This window comes from Thunnus thynnus, chromosome 11 (genome assembly GCF_963924715.1).
Source record: "Thunnus thynnus chromosome 11, fThuThy2.1, whole genome shotgun sequence".
Lineage (NCBI taxonomy): Eukaryota > Metazoa > Chordata > Actinopteri > Scombriformes > Scombridae > Thunnus > Thunnus thynnus.
Window position 1 is genome coordinate 20,746,008 of NC_089527.1, and position 22,389 is coordinate 20,768,396.

A 22,389-nucleotide genomic window follows, 5' to 3' on the forward strand; every position below is an offset into this window, starting at 1 on the left:
AAAGAGGGATGGAATTTGCAACTTTCATCCCCTGAACACGTTGAGAAAGGAAAAAGTGTTTCCCAAGCAGAGTGACAGCTCATTATGTGTATTGCCTGTTGTGTCTATGGAAGTGTGGGGGGTGGGGGGTGGTGCTGGTGGAGGTGGGGGGGTGGTGATATAAAATTTCTGTCTATAACACACAGAGACTGCTGGGTAAATTATGCATGAGAGGGTGACTTTTGTGATCAGCGCAAGACAAGTAAACACCAGGAATGAAAAGCCTAGTATTTTATACAATGATTAGTGTCTCTTTTCTTAGAAAGACCCTATCATTATGTACTTAATAGCTAGGCTATACAGTATAATGTGATTTTGTGGCATCATGATTCAGCTTCAAAAGGTGGTTAAACTCTAGCCTGCAAATAAAAAGCAGAGAAAATTGCCACCTTTTCAGGCTTAATTACCCTCCACTTCGTTTAACCTATTCAAACCATCTACTTCCTGGCCTAGAATTTAAATTCAGAAATGCAAATATGGCCTCTCCCTACAGTGGCTGGTGTCCCACACGGCCGGGGCGTGGTCTCTGTGAGGCGGGGGTGGGGGCAGGCAGGCAGGCAGGCAGGCAGCACGCTGTGAAGTTTTCAAACTGCCGGTCAAACAAAGTGCTTTGCCAAGCAGGAAACAGGAAAATAACCTTGGAGGTAGAAACGCTGGACTGTTTCTTTTCCTGGAATCAGGGATCAGATCACAGAAAACTGCCAAAACAGAATTAAGCAGGAGTGTTTGGACTCGTGCTCAAGCTTTTTTTTTTGACGATTAAACCGTTTTTGTTTGTAGATTTATTTTAGTGCTATTCATGATTTAGTACACTGGCTCAGTAGTAGTGGCACAACTGAGGAGCCAAAGCTGTGAAGTGAAAGTATTTATTGATTCATCAGATTTATTGTGTCAGAGCACAAAGCCTTGTCTGCTTCATCTAGAGCGCCCGCCCATTGGGGTTTCTGCGGAGCGATAGTGGGAGATTGATTATAGTCTCCGGGATTTGCCGTGGAGAAAGCCGGAGCCTGCTCGGACTGCGATTTGCTCCCTCTCTCGCTCTCTCTCTCTCTCTCTCTCTCTCTCTCATCAGTGGAAGAGCTGGATAGGAACATTTTTACGAGGACTTTATTTGCAGCTTGGCTCCGTGCAGATCCGCTGTACACGCTTGGCCCTGTGTTTAATCAGGTATCCAAATAACGCGCAAGTCACGCAGGACTTTTTGTCTTTTCGCCGAGGAGGCTGCGAGCGTGAGTCGCCTCCGCAGTCTCGGATGCGTAGTAAACGGGGAGTGGGTTGGGTCGCCCAGGCGCCTGGCACACGCACACGTCGTCAGCGATAAAAAAAAAAAAAAAAAAAAAGCAGATAGGTGAGGGTGAAAGCGAGGGGGGAAGCGGCACCGGAGGCTTTGTGAAGCAGGAGGACACCGGGGGAGGAGAGTCGGACACTGGCTGTGGATTTGACTCTTAAAGACAAGCCCCCCGGCAGCTTTTGTCGTCCGGGATTCGTAGATCCTCCTCTTCTTTCCTATTCAGGACAAGCGGTCAAGCACACTGTCAAAACCCCCGGCCAGGCATCGTCTCCCTCATACTGGAAGTGAATCTGCGGGGCAACATACAATGGCAACCGGTGCGCTCCTTCTTGCCTGTGCGCTGCTTGGTAAGTCATGTGAAGGTCTCAGTCTGCATTTCTGCCGTGATTTATTTATTATTTTTTCTCCCTCAAAAGCATCTCCTGTGTCTCAGTCACGGCACACCTGTATGACACATGTGAATTTCAGCGGTTTTAGTTGTGAGAGCAACTATTAGTCACTGTGAGTCAGGTGGAGGCAGGGTGCATCGATAATCACTGCAATAATAACAGATGCCTGTGAACAGCTGTGTGTGTGTGTGTGGTGAACTAGGTTAATGTGATATTTGGACTTTAGTCACAGATTAACCCTACAGCTACAATCTGACCTCTTGTGTTCAAGGGGTGATGGGCAACCTTCTATTGTCTGTTTAATTAATACACACACATTCATAAGTACATGCTTACAGATAGGGACCTATAGGCTCCCACACATCATGGACACACCTGGATCACACATCACCTTAGGAAATGAAGTCATCCAGAGTTTGGGAAGACACCCGGTGACACTGAGGTAAACCCTCAGTGTGTTTTTTACTTCTCACATATTTGTCACTTACCTGCTGCTCCTGTTTATTGGATTTTCACAGACAAATGCCAGTTCAAGCGTGCGAAACCCGATGACGCTGAGTGACACATACAAACATTCATACGGGCATGATTGCTGACACACACGTACACACACAGAACATCCTGCCTGTGAACTGTCCCAAACAAACACCAGATGGCTTTTCTGTTCCTGGACGGGGAGGCCTGTCAGTGCTGCCGGGGGGGAGAGGGGAAGGAGGGGGTGGGAGTGGGAGTGGGAGTGGAAGTCGGCCCGCTGGAGGCCCCCACTTGGCCAAGAGGATTACCAGTCTGTGCCTTGTTTTGCCTTCACGTTCCCTGAAGGTGCATCAGAAGTCACTTTCACTTGAGGCAGCAGACAGTCAATGATTTTTGTGAGGTGTATTGTTCTCTCTACTGTAGAGAACACTGCACACAGACATAATACAGATCGAATCACCGGTATAGGCTGGATAAGGGAGGGTTTTGATATTACGTAATAATCATGAATCATTTGTTTAACTGGGAAGCAGTTTTAGCTGGTGAGGAACATTTCAGGTGTTAGGAAGGCGTATGGCTTTGTTAAATGTGATGTGAATCATAGATACAGATCACAAGGGGATTCGTGATACTCTCTAATGCTATTATGATATCTTGCCAGCATTATTGGTGATGTTAGGCTGGCCATTCTGCAATATGTGACATGTTGCAATCATTTTCTAGGGCTGGAAAATTAGTCATTTATTGGGCAACAATTTTGATCATCAGTTTTAGTTTTTAATTGTTTTTTTTAGGTAAGTCTGGCATGGGTTGGACTGCTGGTTGGACTTCACATTGGGCTTTGGGAACTTGTGATGGGTATTTTTTTGCTATTTGCTTACCAATAAATCAGTAGACAATTAATCAATATTGAAAAAAGTCATTTGTTGCATCCCTAAAATGATCAGCTGCCTGTGACGATGTTGAACATACCTGTAAAACTACAAAATGATGTTTCAGAAAAAGAAGAACCAAACTTTTTTTTTTTTTTTTAATACAAAGAGCTGTAACAGACAACATAGGTCACGCCGTGTGCAACAGTGCATGAATCTGAGTCTTTAATTAACACATCACAGCGGCATGTAATATGTTAATGTAAAACAGGCATACACAAGCAAAAGGCTGATCTTGCAGAAAGCCGAGCAATTACAGTACATATTTAGTGTCTCAAGGAAGGAGGTTGGTGCTTGTGTATGAACGCACGGCAAAGAAAATGCATTGTGATTTCTTGTTTTCTTTTTTTGAACCGCCATATCGATTGTTTATCCCATTCCTACTGTTCATGCGCAGGTGTCTGTTGTAAGTGAGATGTGCTTGTGTCTGATTTTGACATGTGTGCTTGCCTGCACGCGTGTTTGCACCTGTGTTTGTTTGTGAAAACGTATAAAACTGACAGCTGTGTTAGACGGGGACCAAATCAGTCATTGTTAAACCCAGAGGTGCCACTTACACATTTTTTTTTTTTTTTGGCAGGCGAATCTTATATCGGGGTTATTTATACTGCTGAGTTTGCAACCAGGTGTGAGTGCGTGCGTGTGATTATTTGTGCCACCGGGGTATTTGATATAAAGCATATAAAAAGAGTTGCCAGAGGGAACAAATGTTTATTAGCTTTACAAACAGGATGCTTTCCTTCTCCCCCACAGAGAGTGAGAAAGATGTCATCATGTTTTTGGTGTGGTGTGACACAGTGTGCTTTTTTTTTTTTTTTTTTTTGAGGGGTGTGTGTGTGCTCCTGTTTGCGTAAGAGTGTGTTTGAAACGGAGAGCCAACCCAAAAAGTACCCAAGACGTCTCCGTTTATATAACTAAATTGAAAGTGTAATATGTGCGAGGCTGGCTGGTTTAACTGTGAAATGCCTGAGTGGTTTCCATTTACTCGGCTGACAGGAGAGCGGCCCGCAGTAGCAGGTTCAGATGAGCTGCTACTGGTCCTGTTAATCAGCTGGTCTCAGAGCAGCCGTACATTGTCCAGATGAAAGTCTTAAAGCTTATGTTTGGCAAGATACACATCCTGCCACCTGCTGTTATTCACACGTTTGACATAATGGGATGTTTTTTATATATATATATATATATCTTGATTAGCTCTGCCAAATCAGTGACAGGTGCTGTTTTCATCCTTCTGTCCATGTTCACATAATATCTGGACATGTTATGAATACATTTGCGCAAACTTTAGTAGGGAGGTTGGTTGTGGGGTTAGGAAAGATGTCATAAATTTTTCATACCGCTCGGCCAAAAGATAGGGGGGGGGGGTTTGCAGTGGGTGTGGCCCCTCATTCAAAAGAACAAAACTTTTGAACAGCTGCGCATTAACACCACTATAATCTCCTTCTTCATAATCAGAAGTAAACAATATACTTGGATAACATGGTATAGCACTGAAAGCTGTATCTTATCTTTTATCTCAATATTCAGCAAGCAATTTTGAATATTTTGTTGTTTTGATTTTTTTAATCTATTTTTCCTTCTCTTCATTGGTTTCCATTCATTTCTGTAGGATATGAAAATATATTAGCAGACGCTTCATGCCTATATGCGTTTTTGTTATATTGTTGTGTTATTTATATTTAAGGTAACTAAATGACTTCCAGACAGTTAAACTGCATTTACCACACAACAATAATGGAACTCAACAGTGTGTTAATTAATTTTAATACTATGCTGATATGAAAGAAAACCAGTGGCTACTTGGAAAGTAATAATAATAGATTAAAAACTCTATTGTATGCTTTGAAAACTGGTCAGTGGTAATTTTAAATATACATATCTTGTAGTCAAGGAAGTAAAACTCACAAAAAAACTTTGTCATTCATCGTCCTGCGTTTTCTTTCCTGTCACTATTTGTGCAGTGGATGTTTTTTTTTATTTCCTCTCAGTCATCATTATGTCTTAGTGATGTTTTTGATGCTATTTTTGATCATTTGTTTCAAGTCAGACAGGAAACTGAAACAATAGCTTGTTATCTATTGATTTGAAAAGTTTTTAAAGTAGTTCTAGAAACACCATCAAACTTTGTGCTAATCATTAAAGCCGGCCCTCCATAATTGGCACAATCAAACATGAAGGTACTTAGGAGCTCATTTCCATTTTAGGCAGAGCTACTCTGTCATTTTTTTCCCCAAACATATTTTGTACAGTGTAAGGAGGGCAGTCCTTATAGCCACTTATGTATATGTTTGATTGTCCATGTGGTGCTGTGACAACTGTCATGCTTGAAAGTGGTTTGTTTGAACAATCTAATTTTTTTCAGACCCAGTGATTAAAACGTGTGCATTTCATAATGTGAAACGAGTTTATAATTAGGCATGAAAGAAATTAGAAATCCTGATAATATGCCCTTCACTAATTACCATCTAGTTTGTCAATATTATGATGTAAGTTCAAGGAAAAGTAGGATCATGCCATTTTTGCATAAAGACAGACAAAGAACATTAAAGTAAACCGTTTTAACTAAATAGAGGTTGAAGTGAAAACAAGCGGCGTTAAAAGACATTAGATACACATGCAGTCATTATTTTCTAGGGCTGTTGAGGTCAGCTCAGAGGTATTTCAAGGATTCAAACTTTTGTCAGGATTCAAAGTTTGCAGTGCCACTCCCTGATGCCCACCCCGGCCGGTCCCAAATAAGAATGACAGCTGGAAGTCTGCGATCCTGAATGACAGGGATTTTTACTTGTGTGTGTGGTCAAGCTGTGCGTCCTCTTGCTGTACATCTTGTGTCAGCTGTTACCACCCTGGGAATGTTTTCCATGTGTTTGTAAGCCTCAGCTGACATGAGAGAGAGTTCTGTCTAGACAGTGGACAGTGGGGTAAAATGTAATAACTCACTGTCAAGCTGTTTGTATAGCTGTTTGTATATATATATATATCTATATATATGTAAGCTATGGAAAAAGTTTGGTGTGTGGATGTGATTGTCTTGAGTTTTGTTGCTCATTATTTTTGCCTTTTGTTGCCAGTGGACCTTCTCCTCTCTGTTAGGGGAAATGCGGGTTAGTGCAGCTGTCTGATTTCGGTCCTGTTTGCTCCCCTTGTTATTTTCTGTGCCTGCTATATTCTCTAGTTGCACGCGCACTTGTTTGCATCATAAGCACTAGACCCACGTCTTTGTGTGTACCCATGACAAGACGCCTTTTGTGCTATTGTTTTTTCCACATCATAACATCGTTGACTCAACTGCCAAAAAAAAACAAACAATAGAAAAGCTGAAACAACACTGTCAGCTTGGCTATCATCCAGTAAATATTCATTAAAGACGAGATGCATATTGAAAACGTGGTATATTCGGAGGTCAGTGTTCTCCTGTTTGCTGAACACTGAGATGTCATATTTAGTCGTGGATTAATAGAACTGGAGGAGGGATGTGAGATTGTGCTAGCATTGTTTTTGTGCTTTGTTGCGTCACGTAAGTGTCCACCTAAAGGCACGTCAAAATACTGGTTACTACTAGTGTCTACTACCCTCAGGGCAAGTCATTTCCCTGTAATACAGACTTCACAGTCAGCTACGGAAACTCGCACCTAACCACCACTGCAGTCACTAAAACCCCACTGTCCTCAGTTAACGGAGAGAAATCTGGTCTGGAAGTTTAAGGAGTAAAACAACTTTTCCTCCAATGCAGCATTCAGAGGGAGATCAGGGAGACATCTGAAAACATTTGAGATTGAACTGACTGAACATGATTGCTAACAGAACAATAAATCAAAAGCTGAAGTTGTGGATAACCACAGCTAGTCCTCTCATGCAGTGTCTGTTGTTTTAATGATGATCCTCCCCTGTGACCCAGATCTGAGCTGTAGTCTCTCTCCGGTTCACATGGAGAGATGAGTGACTGTGTGTGAAGTGAAACAAAGTTCTTCGGGGACACTTCCTGGCCTGCCACAGTGAATCAGGAGAAAGGCTCGAGCTGGAGCCGGAGCAGAGGCAGCGTCTGCTTTGTGTCAGATTTTTTTGATCCCGCAGTAGCACCTCTGGTTAACTGTCAGGATTCTCTCACCCCCCCCCCACCCCACCCCCCGACATCGCCACTTCCTGCCAAGATTGCATGGCTGTGGCTGCACATCTCTTCACGCTTGAGATCGTATCTCGTGTTTTGTGATAACAACCCAACAACAACCCTTCAGCCATTCAGTTTGTAAACTGTTAAGTGCTCTTTCGGGATGATTTGCATGTATCTCTGCCTCTCCTCGCTCACACATAAATGGCACTCCAGCTGCCTCCTCCACCTCCTCCTGCAGTGAATAGTCCCTGACCTCCCTCCCCCACTCTTTTCTAAACAATGCTATGCCCAGCCCACCTCCTCTTCAAAGAGCACTAATTAGAAACTGCCCTCAAGTGTGATCCAAAGCAGATATTTTCATCTTCTTTACAGTGTCAGCGGGGGAATCTACGTTTAAGAGTCATTTCTACCTCCGACTGTTTACGAGCACCTTTCTCGCTCACTTTAAGACCCGCCCAGCCCCCATCCCCTTGGGATTTTGTCTGCTCCTTCCCCCTCCCGCTGCTCTGTGTAGAAAGCGATGATGACTGGCCGGCCAGAGGATTCCACTTTACTCCTCCACACGCGCACACACAAGCACCCACAGTGCTATGAGCCGCTGTCCTTCGCTGTAGCTGCTCTCCCCTGCTCCCTGCTTGATCCTCCACCCGAGTAGATCCCACGCTGGTGGGTTACACACCAGGCACTGTAACTATGGCGACCGCTCCCCACCTGCACACCGCTGATCCATATTCAGTGGCACACACTTCTCTCAGTGTGCACGTTCAAAGATGAATGTGTGCACATGAATAGCTGCATGTCTGCAGCCCTGTTATTTTTTTTCTCCTTTTTTGAAAATACACTTACGTAATAAAGAAGAGCACTTCAGTCACTTTGCCATTATGTTTCCGTTAACGTGCTTCTTTTCCGGTTTACACCTAAAAGCAAAGAGATGCTTGCGTGTGTGTTTGTGTGTCTAATTGCTTATGCATAAATGCATGAATTTACAAGCCCATGTATTTTACTGCCTGAAAGGCAAAGTGACTGACAATGGCGGAAAAGTCTGTTTGAAGTAGACTAATTAATAGTTAATTAGTTTTCTTTCCGATCTGCAGCTTAATGCGCAAAAAGTGGGAACTGATAGCAAGCTGCCAGTCATATAAAAACTAACCACTGTACATAAAGTAGACACAGCTGTTAGGCTTAGTTGTGCACAAGCAGAAGATGGATAATGACTGAAGATAGTGTGTTTTTATAGCCTTGCATTCTTTTAATTAACGCTAAAAATAACAGTTGCTCATGACAGGATATTATGAATTGAGGGATTTGTTTTGGTTATGGTTTATGGAATAATCTGTGTCTGTGTTAAAGTTTTGGTATGGAAAGTATAAGTGTATAGATTTGAGACCACAGTGCTTTGTCATTCAGACAGGGTGGGGGATGTGTATGTTTTTGAGGGGGGGTGGGGGGGGTTGAGGTTGGATTGGGGGTTGGGAAGATGAGGTTTGTGGGGTAGCAGGTGTCCATATAGAGTTAATGGATTTGGCGAAGGGAGTAGATGGAGGCTCTTAATGTACTGGAGGTGTCTGTGTGTGTGTGTGTGGGTGCGTGTGTGTGTGGGTGCGTGCGAATGGGCTCATATGAACAAACCAGTTTGACAACTTGCCTCTGTCCTCCATCTTCCCTTTTTTTTTTTCTTTTGACCCGTTTGACCCTTTTTTCTCCCACACAGTCAGAAACAAAAATAAAGCCTTGATGGGATAATGGCCATACTCTCTATCCAAGGATGATTGCCACTTTTAAACACTTTCACTGACAGTCCTGTTTTATGTTCTGTTCATCATAGTCCCAACCTAACTGTAACCATCTGTCACACTGTAAATGTTTACCAAGCTCGCGGTGACACACAAAATTGTAGATTTGACAATATGCAAAGAATTATATCGCATAATTTCTTATATAATTATTTCTTCTCCATGTCATATAGGTCTGTGATAAAAATGTAGGTCTGAAAATTGCTCCTTTGTCAAGTGCCTTCAAAGATTCAGCGCTTGTATTCAGTGAGCTAATGAGGCAGAATTTAAAAGCACGTTGATGGGGGCATTCATGGGGAAAATAATAGGGAGTATTATTATTTCCTGCATACAGTACTTGCTTTTCTTTATGTGCGGCTGTTGATTGATCGCTCACATTGTCAAGCTGGGTTGAGTGAAAGTATTGTATTCCTGCGTATAATAGTGTGGTGTAACATATAATATTCCAGTCGTTTTTTGATGTGAATAAGCAGTATGTCTTAGTGAAGTGACCTGGCATGGCCTGGCCTGTGACTGTAGGCGTTATTCAGTCCAATGAGTTCATCGCAAACACTAAATTTATTACGTGGCCTTTATGGACAGAGGCAAGAGAGTGGCAAGAGAGGCATTGCTACCCAGCTGCAGTTTCTCACTGTCTCTCTCTCCGTGTTTGAATTATTAATCCATGACAAGGTTAGTAAGGAGCCGTGTTCAAACACACACAATTTCTTAGGCCTTAATTACGTTTAAATGTCAAGATTTCGCTGTAGCTTCGCCATATGTAACCGTGGCGTAGTAACTGAGTTATAGCTCTGCAAGGCCTATGCCTGTTGCTGCACTGCTGCAAAACTAATTAGCAGAATCATGTAATCATTCTCTAGTTAAGTTCTTAATCGTGTTTGCATTTACTCACATTAATGCAATAAAAAGACATATCGTTTTGTAAACAGTAGCTTTGCTGTTTGAGGAGGAGCAAATTTTGTTTTGCATTACTGATGAGAATTACGATTTTAAAAAAATGTCATTTAAAAAGTTCAGAGGAATCACTGAGTGCTAATTATATGTTTTTAAAATGATCACTCAGTATTAAAACAAAGAAACTCAAAAGCTGTGTACCATTGTGGTCCAACAGGAAGTCAGTGCAGCTGAGGGTGTAGGAGGAAGGATGAAGAGATGCAGCTGTTCAACAGAGGAGGATAGATCATGATCTGCTCTATGCTGTCGACACTACCGATGAATACTGCCGGCACTGGAAAAGAATAGGAGAAAAATATGAATCAGCCCCCGTAGACCAATCACATGTTTTGCTCAGCATGCACAGCCCCTACGCTCAGTTACATTAACAGTGGAGTTACCGCAGACTCCTACAGTGCGCAGCAACACATCAACACAGAAGTATGAATCAGGCATGAAACCCCCACCCCCCTCACCCCCCGTTGCTCCAATCCTGGTCTCACCAGCTGTTATGAGCAACTACCCAGGTAGGGTCATGACTGTTGTAGCCCAGGGGGCCCATAAATTAGGACTAGTTAGCATAGTGAGAGCAGAGGACAGCGTGACCCAGGTGTGACACAAAACAGAAGTCCCAGTTCAGGGCTACTAGACTTGAGAATGGGATTTGAATCAAAAAAAAAAAAATGTCTTCACTTGGACTTGACTGCTGTGAGACTTGAGTCCCAAATGATTTGACTTGACATGAGACTTGAAAGCAAAAACATTTGTGGCTCATGTTTTAACATTGTATAATTATTGTTTTAATGGTGAATATGAGGTAACAGACAGTTAGCTTAGCTTAGATTAGCTGAAAGACTGAAAAATAAGATGCAGCAGCTAGCCTGACTCTGTAAGTAGCCTAACAAAACAATTTCTTGGCAGTGTGCAGTAATTTCCTGAAGACTTCAGGAAATTACTGCTTGCAGCCTAGAAATAGTCCGAGACATAATATTAGTAAAGCCGCAACTACATTAAATTTGTGCGCAGATTAAGCCTACAAGATAAAATGTCAATTAGTGAGCTTTGTTTTTGTTAGCTTTGGACAGAGCCTGGCTAGCTTTTTACCTCTATTTCTAGGTTTAACGGTCAGCCAAGCTAAGTGGCTGCTGGCTTTAGCTTTATATCTACCGTACAGACATGAGTGATATCGATCTTCTCATGGCGACAAAGCAAATAAGCGTAATTTTCCATAACTATTTCTTTAAAACTCTAGCTAAAGATAGAGGGCTCCTCACAGTGTGCATAAAAGTGCAGTACACGCACGTGCATCTGTTTGTGTCTCTCTTTACCCTCTGCTTATGCTAATGGAGAGTCCTTCACTCTGCTGCCTTACAAAGACTCCCTCACTGAGTTATTTTTCTCTCCACGTAACTGTCTTTATCTTGAAATCCTTGCATGTGTACCGCAGACATCACCTGGTTGCCATTCTTTACTTAAGCCATACAAAGATGAAATAGTGGTGTACAGTATATCCACTTCATCTTGCCCAGTCTAAAGAAACGCTCCTGTACTCTCTTGTTCTCGCTCTGATTAAAGCAGCGTGGGTGTAATGGGCAGTTGTTGTAACCGTTTGTCAGCTGTTAGAGCAGCCTGCTGGCCCATCTTACTGGCCCTCTAATGGGAGTAGACCACTCAGTCTTTCTGCCTCGATTTGTTTCTCTATGTCAGATACTCACACACACACACCTGTCTCGCAGCTGACAGACCTTCAGCGGCTAGAACGTTTTGCCTTGAACGCTGTAAAATGATGTAGCTTTTTCTGTTGTGTAGAATCTCCTTCATCGGCCTTTTTTAACATCCCAGTTAATAAATCAGGCGGCGGGTATGGCATTTGTTGAAGGTTTTGAAGCTGACAAAAGGGTCAGAGGTTGGTAATGACAGCCCTGCTACACTGATGTCTACATTCTGATGCAGATGATGATTATCACAGCGGGAAGGACAAGGAGTCGTAAATGGAAAAAGAGTGAGAGGAGAAGGCCTCAATTGTCATATTTTATGCTGCCTAGAGCCCATCAATCAAAGATCCGAGAATCTGAGGAAGCTATGAGGGGGAAAAAAAGTAAGGACTGCACATCGATCCATTACATGGTTTACATTAGGATGACATGCTTACCCAGCACCATGTACAAAAACTCACTCACTTCCTCAAGGACAGAGTTTTTATAATTTTTCATACAGCTACACTACTACATCACACCAGCGTCAGCACGAGCACAAATTCACGGTATGTCAAATTTAGATGAAGAAGAAGAGAGGCAATGACAGAAAAAGTGATTATTATTTTGCGACAAAGCGGATACAGGTTTATTTTGTTGCACGATTTCAGGAAACGGGCATGATTCGTACTGTACCATGACCATATCCTCTCTAAATGTTAATGTTTCCCTTACATAAAAACTGTCTCCTCTTTCTACCGCTTTCATCTTTCTCCCTCCAGTTTTCCCTCCTCTTGGAATCTCCCTGTTTCTCTCTTACACTCTTGCTCTCTGGTAATGATGTTAACGGGGTCAAATGCTTTCAGGGGCCTAGAGGGAGAAAGATGCGGAGTGAATTTGAAGAATGGTTAACCAGTGCTGAGAAGTGTGAAGAGGGAAATAATCTTACGTTCTTCATCTTTCCTCAGCGTTTATTTCTCTCTGTCACACATACTGTACATGCATCACACATAAAGAAGTGGTACACTGGTACATTCATTTAGTTCTGTGCATTTTTATGGTGTTCAGCATCCTGGAGGCAGTTGTCGTTTTCCTTTTTTGCTTCCTCCCTCTTCCTCTTTTTTTTTCCCTCTCCTTTCACCATTTCCTTACTTTCCTCTCCTCATTGCTACCGGGCTGTCTGGGAATCTTCACAAGACTTCAGATCTGTGGGATGAGTGTGAACCTCCCTTGGGGAGATGGGACATTGACTGGGTCCATTTTCTAATGTCTAACTAGCATGTTCATAATTAATTCATACTACATTGCTTGGAGTTACTTTAATTCCCCCTCTCTTCAACTTTCCTCTGAAAAGTTTTTATAGAAAAGTTTATGGGTGGTATGTTCATTCACACCATTAGATGTGGGCAATGCCATGAAATGTGGTTACAATCTGATACCAACTAATACCACTGCCAGAATCATAAATACTGATGTAGTTACCAATATGTCTTATTAAAGCCCCTGAAAACTTGGCTTCAGATTTCAGAAGTATTTCTCCATCACATAAAATATTCATGACTAAATGAGCAACACTTAGGCAAGGCAAGTTTATTTATTTAGCACATTTCATACACAAGGAAATTCAAAGTGCTTTACATAAGCAAAAGAATATAAGAACAGGAATTAGAACAATGGAAATAAAAACACGACGTTAAGAAGCAAGTAAAAGTAACCGAAAAATTTCAGAATAAAAAATATTAGTCATTATTAATTAAGAGTTCAACACTCTCAAACTCAGCTATTCTGCTTCAACAGTGTGTGTGTGGTGTCTTGGGAATGTATGGAAACACATCTTTCTTGAGATTTCTGTGACATCACCTTTTTTCAACTGAGCCCTGCTGACTTAAAACCAGTGAGAAAAACACAAATACAGAAATCTTTTGTGTTCATGTAGGACCCCATCGCTTATGAAGCAGATAATTCAGAAGAGCCTTCTAGAGTGGCTTCTCTGCTGTCATGTAGGGGAGAGCGTGCCCTAACCATTACCCAATGTTTTACATGTGTATCATTTATTGGCAACTGAACGTCATGCCCACCAAGTTACTTGCTAAACATTAAGCATTTCTTTTTATTATTGACTTAGAAGAATTTAGTGGCATCTAGCGGAACGGACATGGCAGAAATGGAATATAATATTCATATGTTTTAATTAGTGCATAATCCTCAGAAACTAAGAATTGTTGTGTTTACATTAGCTTAGAATGAACCCTTTATATCTACACAGGGAGTGGGTCTTTTTCCACAGAGCCTGGCATGTTGCACTGTCATGTAGCCCAGAACAGACAAACCGAACACTGGCTCTAGAGAGGGCCTTTCACAGTTTTCACAAGTTTCGTGGCCACTGTAGGTTCTCCTACACGCTTAGAAGGGGAGGGTGAGAGGAGGGCTATTCAGTTCACTGGTAGATGCCACTAAATCCTACACACTGGTCCTTTAAATACTACTTACTTAATTACTTAATCACATAATTGTGAAATTAGTCTTGATGATGCCCCTCTTTCATTCAATGGGGGTGTGTGTCTGTGTGTATATCTTCTCTGAAGTAACAAGGTGATCATGCACACAACACCATCAGCAGAGTCGGAAGATGACAATGAAGCATTGTTTACCGAGACAGTTTCTACTCTAAACAAAAGTGGAGGAGACAGAGGCAGCTGCCTTTTTTCATATCCATCCTGTTGTTGCTACTATTAATAATCAAAACAAGAGTTAGCTTTTGTATTGCGGGATGTCGTACTGTACCTGGGTTTCTTCTTAGTGTTTGTGTATAATGAGGAATGGAACAAAATGAGAAGCGGTGGCAGACTACTAGAATCTCGGCTTTAGCACATCTCTGCACTGCTGTGACTGTCCTCTAAATTACTTGCACCCTGCAGTGCTTTGATTATACACCTTTCTAGGTGTATAATTATCATGTGTCATAGAAGAGTGAAGATGTGAGTAGGCATGAATGCTAGTGGCCTCACTGCTGTTTCCACTGAGAATAAGACACTGGCCACAAATGATTGGATTAGTGTTTAACCCCCCTTTCACTTAGCATAATCCTCTTTGCAGCTTTCCCTGTGTGTGTGTGTGTGTGTGTGGTTATGTTTGTGTGTTTAGACTCATCTGGTTCCATTGCTCTGTATGCTCCAGCTGATGAACGGCAAGGTCGGTTAGAGAAGCCCGTCCGTGGACATTGACCATCGTCTTGACATGGGACGCATGTTTCCTGTGTTCACTCAACAAGCTGTGTGGGAAGCAACTCTCAGCAAAGATGAGAGATGAGACACAGGAGAGGAAAGCCAGAGAGAGCGAGGGCGGGAGGAGAGGTAGCAAGACATCCGCGGTATGCAGAGATGGAGATGAGCGTTAATAATAGAAAATCTGAGGCCTTGTTGAGCAAACATGGGCACTGTGCGATCGAGGCGGCGCAGCCAGAGGTGACGGAAGTGGGGGAGGTTGCGGGCACGGGATTATTGTGGAAGGGTGGTGGAATAGAGCGATCAGTTGAAGGTCTGCGGGGTTTGGTATGTCATTGTCAGTCTTTCTAAACAGCCCGCAGAGCGATGGGCACTTTGAAGTTTCACAGAGCTGCTTAAATCCTGCCTGAAAAGACGCAGAGAACCGCGAGGCAAAGAGAAGAGACAGGAGAGGGAGAGAGAGAGAGAGAGAGATAGAGAGAGCGAGACAGAGACAGAGAGAGAGAGAGAGAGAGAGAGTGTGTAGCGGCAGGACGGAGGGAAGGATTGATGATGGGTGAAACATGGAGGAAAGGAGTGAAAGTAATCAGAAATAAGGAGGCAGCTTGTTTCAGAAAGATGACAGGAGACAGGCGAGCGGAGGAAAGCTCTTAGTGCGCCAACACAGTATGAGTTGTATGGGTTTTTTTTTTTTTTTTTAGGGTGTATGAGTAATATGTTTCCAGCAGTTTTTAGATGAGTAGCTGCAACATGAGAAGCAGTGATGCAGCGGTACAGCTCTGAGCTGATCTGAGCTGAATGTGGGTAGACCGGGCGCCGCCAGATTAGCACACTGACATCACAGTGAAGAAAAGCTGGGAACTGAAGTCTGAGTCAGGATAGATGGCTGCTTCTCTTACCTAATGCTTCCCATAAATGTTCAGCCAGATTCAGTCAGCACCCTTCGCTATAGACTTTCTGTCAATTTCAGTTTTTTAACTCCACAGCGTTTGCTGTTTTCTGAACCTGGAAGGTTTTCCATGTTGATTAAATTTTTAAATGTCAGTTGCCAAATGTTTAGCAGGTTTTAGCCTCTAGCCGCACAGTAGTGTGGTACGATGTGTGCAAGTGGACAAAGCAGTGATGTTATGTACAAAGCTGGCGTTAAGAGACTGAAAAGGTGCGACTGGTCTGGGTTCCTGTACCAGCCATATGAGCTACTGATATTCTAAACCTCATCACAGTTTAATATAACTTTATCTTAAATCTATAACATTTCCACTCATGTATTTTGTTCCTTAAGTGGCTCATTAGTTTGGATTATTACACATTTCTGTATGCAAACAAACAAAAAAACTAGTCTAAAAGGTGAACTTCATGTTGATTATGTCTATTTGTGTCAAGCGTCAGGAGATGTATTATTATCATTATTCGGCAGGACTGCAGTTTGGAAGAACTGAATCATTACAAAGCACTAGTTCACTTAGCTTATCATTTCAAGCCTTGTATGATATTCCTATAGTATTATTTCATAGAGAAAAAAAGAAGAGGCTCCCAGGATACAAAAGAAAAATTTTATTTCATGTGTGAAAAGGGACACAGGAAAAAAAAAATACAAAAAATGAACATTTCAGTCAAAGGACCATTGTGATGAAATAAATTGATTCTTTTGCATCCTGGGAGCCTGTTCTTTTGTTGTCAGTGTGGGCAGTCAGTCTCTGTGTAAAATGGAACTGTTGTCTTAAGTCATACGCACCTGATGCCATCTTTTGAAAAGCCTGGATTTAAGAGTGCGAACCTTGTTACTGTTCCTAACCATTCCTATAGTATATAGATATAAGACATATCTGTGAAGGAATCAGGCAGGGTTTAGTGACTTTACAGTGAGCTTAACATACCTTTCAGTCTTTTATGTAATATACGACAGCAGTATCATTTAAGATATTCCTTCAATAAGCTGATATGAAGAAAACTCTGTCATTTGGTCAAATAAAATCATTTTCTTTCTCCTTTTCTTTTCCTCCAAACAGATTTAACAAGTTTAAAATTTTAAAGTCAAAGCGTTTATGAGTACCATTTCAGAATTTATATCCTCATTAGTCCTGTGGAGTCCTTTGGGAGAAATCAAACCATACAGAATGATTACTCTCATCAGTGTTCACTTTGGCTTACCACTGTGACTGAATTTAAATCCCAAATCAGAGATTTGTAAAGATTTTAATACCCCATGGGTGGAGTGTGCTTCAAAATGCAAGACATAGACAAAAGACCTGAAGCTCCGAGCAGAGGAAGGAAATAAGACATACAGACAGATCCACACAGACAGATATGCAAAACTACACACACACACACACACACACACGTCTGCACACACAGGAAAATGAATGTGGACCTTCCTCCCATTTTCCTCCGTTTTGCCGACTCAGTGAGCACAATCTGCAAAGGTGTCTTAATTTTTCAACTAGATAACCTTTTACTGCAATACAGACACACAGACTCATGCATGCCCGCGCATGGACACACACATACACGGGCTTAAATGGACTCGCACTAATAATGGAAGGTGGGGGTGTGTTGTGGAACTGTTAGAGAAAGTTACTATGAGAGGATGTTGAAGTTAAAAAGCTGTTGTGGTGAATTATTAATGCCAAGCATTGTGCCCACAGACACAGCCTCTTACAACACACACTCTCTCATACACACATACACACACGCACATACACACACACAAACACAGCTGCAATCCCCAGTTGCTTGTGCAGGCAGGAAACGGCGTACTTGTCGCTCTGTCTGGATTTGGGGTATGTGTAAGTGCTCTGTTGTCTCCGGCCCCAAATGAGAGGGGCGTTTGTAGTTGTTCCCTGAATGGTGAATGCTCTGTGTGTGTTTGGTGTATGTGGGTGTGCATGTGCATGTGCATGTGCATGCAAGGAGTTGAGGCATAATTCACATATGCTGTCTTACTAAATATAGGCTACAAAGCAATGTACAGAAAAGTACTAATCAGTCTTCACTTGGGGTTTAAGCCACAGGCTGCTCTGTCTGCTACAATACTCTCTACATGTTCATTGTTCAATCCATCATATGACAATAGAATATTTCTTATATATTCCTTCTTAAGCATACACTTGACAACAGTGTTTTGAAGTTCATCCTACAGTCTTAGTTTTCTATTTGCAAAATGCAAATGATGGAATATCTTAAATGAAAAATAAACCAATGGTGATACAAGCAGATCCTCATAAAACTTAATTGGGACATTACAAATCTTGAAAAGAAGCAAATGTCTAAACTTAGTTGGAATAATTTCCCCAAGCACCTAAAATCAAATTTAAACATTTTCAGGTTTGACCTCTTATAGTACAGTGTTAACGTGTGTTATTTCATTTATGTCAATTAAAACAATGCAAACAATTTGGAGACATAGTTGCAATGATTTAAGTGATAATGACAATACATATTTTTTCAGCTCAGCATAATGTGTATCACAAAATATAATTATCACAATATGTTACATCTGTAGTAGAGCCAGAAATATAATGGACTTCTGAGGAGGATACTAATGTTTCAAAAAATAAAAAAAGATGATGACATTGTGGCAGATATTAATTTTTTTTACATAAATGAATAACAAACAGTTTTAATTACAATCCTTTAAATTTGGCTGTTAAAGACATTTATTAGTTGAAAAGTAAACCTCTTCGTGCTCTCTGGTGGGCAAGCTAATGATGACACAGTTTCTAATTTGCCTCAAACATATGTTTGGCATCTCTGCACTGAAATTTCTGCTTACTTATCAACCACCATATGTGCCATATGATATATCAGTGATACTTTAGCAGATATATCAACCCGGCTGCATTTATCGGTCTAACTCTAATCAGCAGTCTTCGCACATCTGTGCTCACAAGGACTAAAGACTATGGATGTCAGGCAAAGCAGTATTTATTATCCATTTCATAAACACCTGTACTCTCTACAACTTGACACATTTAACATGCCCTCCTGACTCGTGTTTTACCAGCTCACACTGACCTCTCTCCCAACTCCCAGATGGCTGCCTTTCACCTACAGTACGTGTAGTACAGCTGCAGTGCTGTCCTTGTGGTGAAGGGTTAACGTGAGTGCGTGTAATAGCAGTGAGCGTGACTGGATGACAGCTGTTAAAAAGAGTTACTGTGAATGTTTCAAGTGGTTAGTGGTGTTCAAAAACTACGTGTGTGTGTGTATATGTGCACACCTAAACCTCAGTAAGGGCTCTCGAGAATGCTTAACTGCACATGTCACGCTGTTCCTGTATTTCCCAGGAGATTTGGGGTGCATAAACTCTGCTAATGCTAAATATTTAAACCGCAGTTTTGTAACCCATGTTCTCCATTTCCTCTCTCCCTGCCTTCACCCCATCCACTCTCCCTCTTTCTTTTTCTTCTCTCCATCTCTCTCTCTCTCTCTCCTCACATCCATCTGTAGCCGGTGTTGCCGTGGCTCAGAGAGTTGTAACTGTGCAGAGTGGACCGTTGATACGGACTGAGGGCTCCCATGTGACCATCTGGTGCAACGTGACGGGCTACAAAGAGGGGGTGGAGCAGGACTTTGAGTGGTCCATGTACCTGGCATCAGCACCGGACAGGGAGATCCGCATCGTGAGCACGGCTCAGCCAAACTATGCCTACGCCGTTTATTCCCAGAGGGTGAATAGTAAAGAGATCTATGTGGAGAGGCTGAGCCGCGACTCAGCCGTGCTTCACATCACCAAAGTGCAGGCCAAGGACCAGGGTCTGTTTGAGTGTTACACACCCAACACAGACGGGCGGTACCTGGGATCCTACAGTGCACGCACCAACCTCACTGGTGAGTCTCTAAGCACACACACACAAACACACTGTCAGTGTACAGATAAACCACATGTTGTTACTACAGGTGCTCATACATTTACAGCTGTAAATGTATCTGTTATAACTGATCAAGCTGTTAAATACAAAGCTAACCCTAGTCAAAAATTGTACCAATCATAATCAGCCAATCCACCTTTATAAATAGGTACAAATTACCTCTCCAACTGCCTAAATACATCATATGGATATATTTGTGTCTATGCTTATTTGTAATTTGATAATAAATGTATCCAGTTAACTTAGTGTGCTAATAGAGAACCTGCCTGCAATTCTTTAAACGTACCCTGTGGAGTTTTTTTTACCACTAGTGGTGCTATAGAGCAATGTTTACATAAGTGGGTCCCCGTCTTGTTTGTATCTTGTGCTGTACTAGCAAATGCATGAGGACACACATGTCCCACAGGAGTATGTGGGTGAGACAATACACATATGCAAACATGATTGGAAATTTATGTTGTATATCGAATTGGCTTTCAACCTTGGCAAGGGAAGTTTGTTTGTTTAGCACCTTTCAAAAACAATTCAGTGCTAATTAAAGTACTAATTTAGGGCAAATCTAATATGACCCATTTTTGTAATAGTGTTGTGATTATACCACTTGATGGATTTGACTTATGTTGGAGTGTTTACATTATTTTCAATGCCAGATTAACAAAGTAGAGCTGTGAGCCCCTGTTGACCCCTTTTCTTACCCTTATATTGTATATGTATCCTGTTACTTTTAAGTACCCATCAGGTACAGGGCCCATGGCAGCTTTATTGTATTTTGCCAAGAGCCCCAGAAACCAACTAGTACTCCTAATCTGGAATACTACCCTGGCCCAGGCTTGCTGTGTGTTAGTGTTAGTTTGTGGTAATTTGATTAAACATACATTTATTTAGGATTAAAAGATTATGTGTAAGCATAATATCAATGAAATTAAAAAGGTGTTAAAATTAGATGTTGGCACAGGGCCACTACATATAGGACAAAGGCTCATGATTAGGTAAAAATGCAGGAACTGTCTTGAGTCATGTCAGTACATATTGTGCTTTAGTGTTGCATTTTCCCAAACACATTTACAGCAACATTTACGGCAACATTTACAACAGCGTTTTCAGCGAAGGGCTTTTGGTCCCCATGAGGGTTTTGGAGCCTCAGGCAGCTGCCCAGCCTCTCTCTGTGTGTGCTGTGAACTCTTGTTGTTAGTGGTTTGTAAGTCCAAGTAAAAGCAAGGCAGATTCAGTGACAGTGACAAAAAAATCAATAACTAGAGCCCGTCCAAAAACTAGCTGTGATCTGCGCACCCTTTGGAAAGAGTGTAAGTGGAAATGTTGCACTCCAGTGTCGCGCAGAATCTCACCTGTTCTGACCGTGGAAAATCGTGCCCCCCCCCCTCTCAATCTCATGTACACACGCATCACCTCTTCCCACACCAATTGTTTCCTTGCCCTGACCTGTTTCAATAAAGCACCCGGTGTGTTGGCATGATGTGAGAGTTTCAAACAGTAGGATGAGTTTCTCTCTACCACCCCTTCCCAATCCCTCTCTCTCTCTTTCTCCCAGAGACGTATATCTACCCTACAGGCCCGCCGCACTGAGGACACAGCTGTCATAGTTGGGAATTCCGTTCCCTTCATAACTTCATTCCTTTATCCCCGGACGTGGCTGACCTTCCTCTCTGGGTCAAAGTTTAAACCAAATGCTTATTGGCAGAAAATTCCAGTTGCGCTTATTTGTGTCCCAGTGTATCCAGGTCACTCTGCGCTGAGAAACATCGCTACTGGTGTGCTCTCATTTGGGTCTGCATCAGGTGACGGATGCTGGCAGAAACAAAACTAATTATGCTCTTAACAGATCAAGTGGCTTGATTTTTCATTGTAGAAGTATAATTATTAGGACAGTTGTATTTGTAGTAGGAGCAGTATGATCTGAATGTGGGGCAAGGCTCAGGCTCAGGACACTGTAAAACGGAACTGCTGATAGCACACAGTATTTATAGATCTGCGTGTGAGAGAGCTAGACAGAGTACATGAGTGGAGGTGTTTAGGGACTTTGTTATCTGAGCCTCTTTCTGTGTCTCTAACCTCTTAACCCAGTTGCAGGGGTCAGGGGTATGCAGCAGGGTCTATCCTGTCTTTTCTCTGCGTAGCTCTTGAGTCCATCTGTGATTTCCCCAGCAGCTGCACGCCTTCTTGGACCATTGTGGGCAAACAATACCCAGTCCTCCCACCCCTACTTTTCCTCCCCCTTGTCCTCCTGTCTCTCATACTCAAGTCACCTTTCTGTCTCCATTCATCAGCCCTTGCCTCTCTCACTAATTTGCTCAGGCTCGGTTGCAATAAAAAGCTCTTTGATAATGCTGCCTTTAAGGATTTGTGTTTCAAAGGTGACGTCAAAGCACAACCAGAAGCAGAGAAGGGCAGACAGAAGGGATGTGTGTGTGTGGTAGGGTGTTTGGGTTAATTGTAGGGCCAGAAGGCCATGCAGTAATCTGTGCCCTGAGTGCTGCATGAGGGCTTACTCACAGGGATGTGTTTCATCCTCAGTCACTGTTTTGTACAAAGAGCAGGGAAGGGTTTTAACATAGAACTTAAAGCTTGCTGTCTGAGCAGAGGAACAGTTACAGCAGTACACCTGCACACCATTGTGCCT

The 22,389-nt window shown here is 42.2% G+C and overlaps 1 protein-coding gene across 1 annotated transcript in view; it reads left to right on the forward strand.

Annotated features, from left to right (window-relative positions):
• The first annotated feature begins 622 nt into the window (after nucleotides 1–622).
• The window catches only part of igsf3 (immunoglobulin superfamily, member 3), a 71,613-nt gene continuing 49,846 nt past the window's right edge, over nucleotides 623–22,389 (forward strand). Inside the window, exons 1-2 of the mRNA XM_067603713.1 lie at nucleotides 623–1,677; nucleotides 19,330–19,710. Coding sequence (XP_067459814.1) covers nucleotides 1,638–1,677; nucleotides 19,330–19,710 — 421 coding nt within the window. The 5' untranslated portion in view covers nucleotides 623–1,637. The remainder of the gene's footprint in view (nucleotides 1,678–19,329; nucleotides 19,711–22,389) is intronic.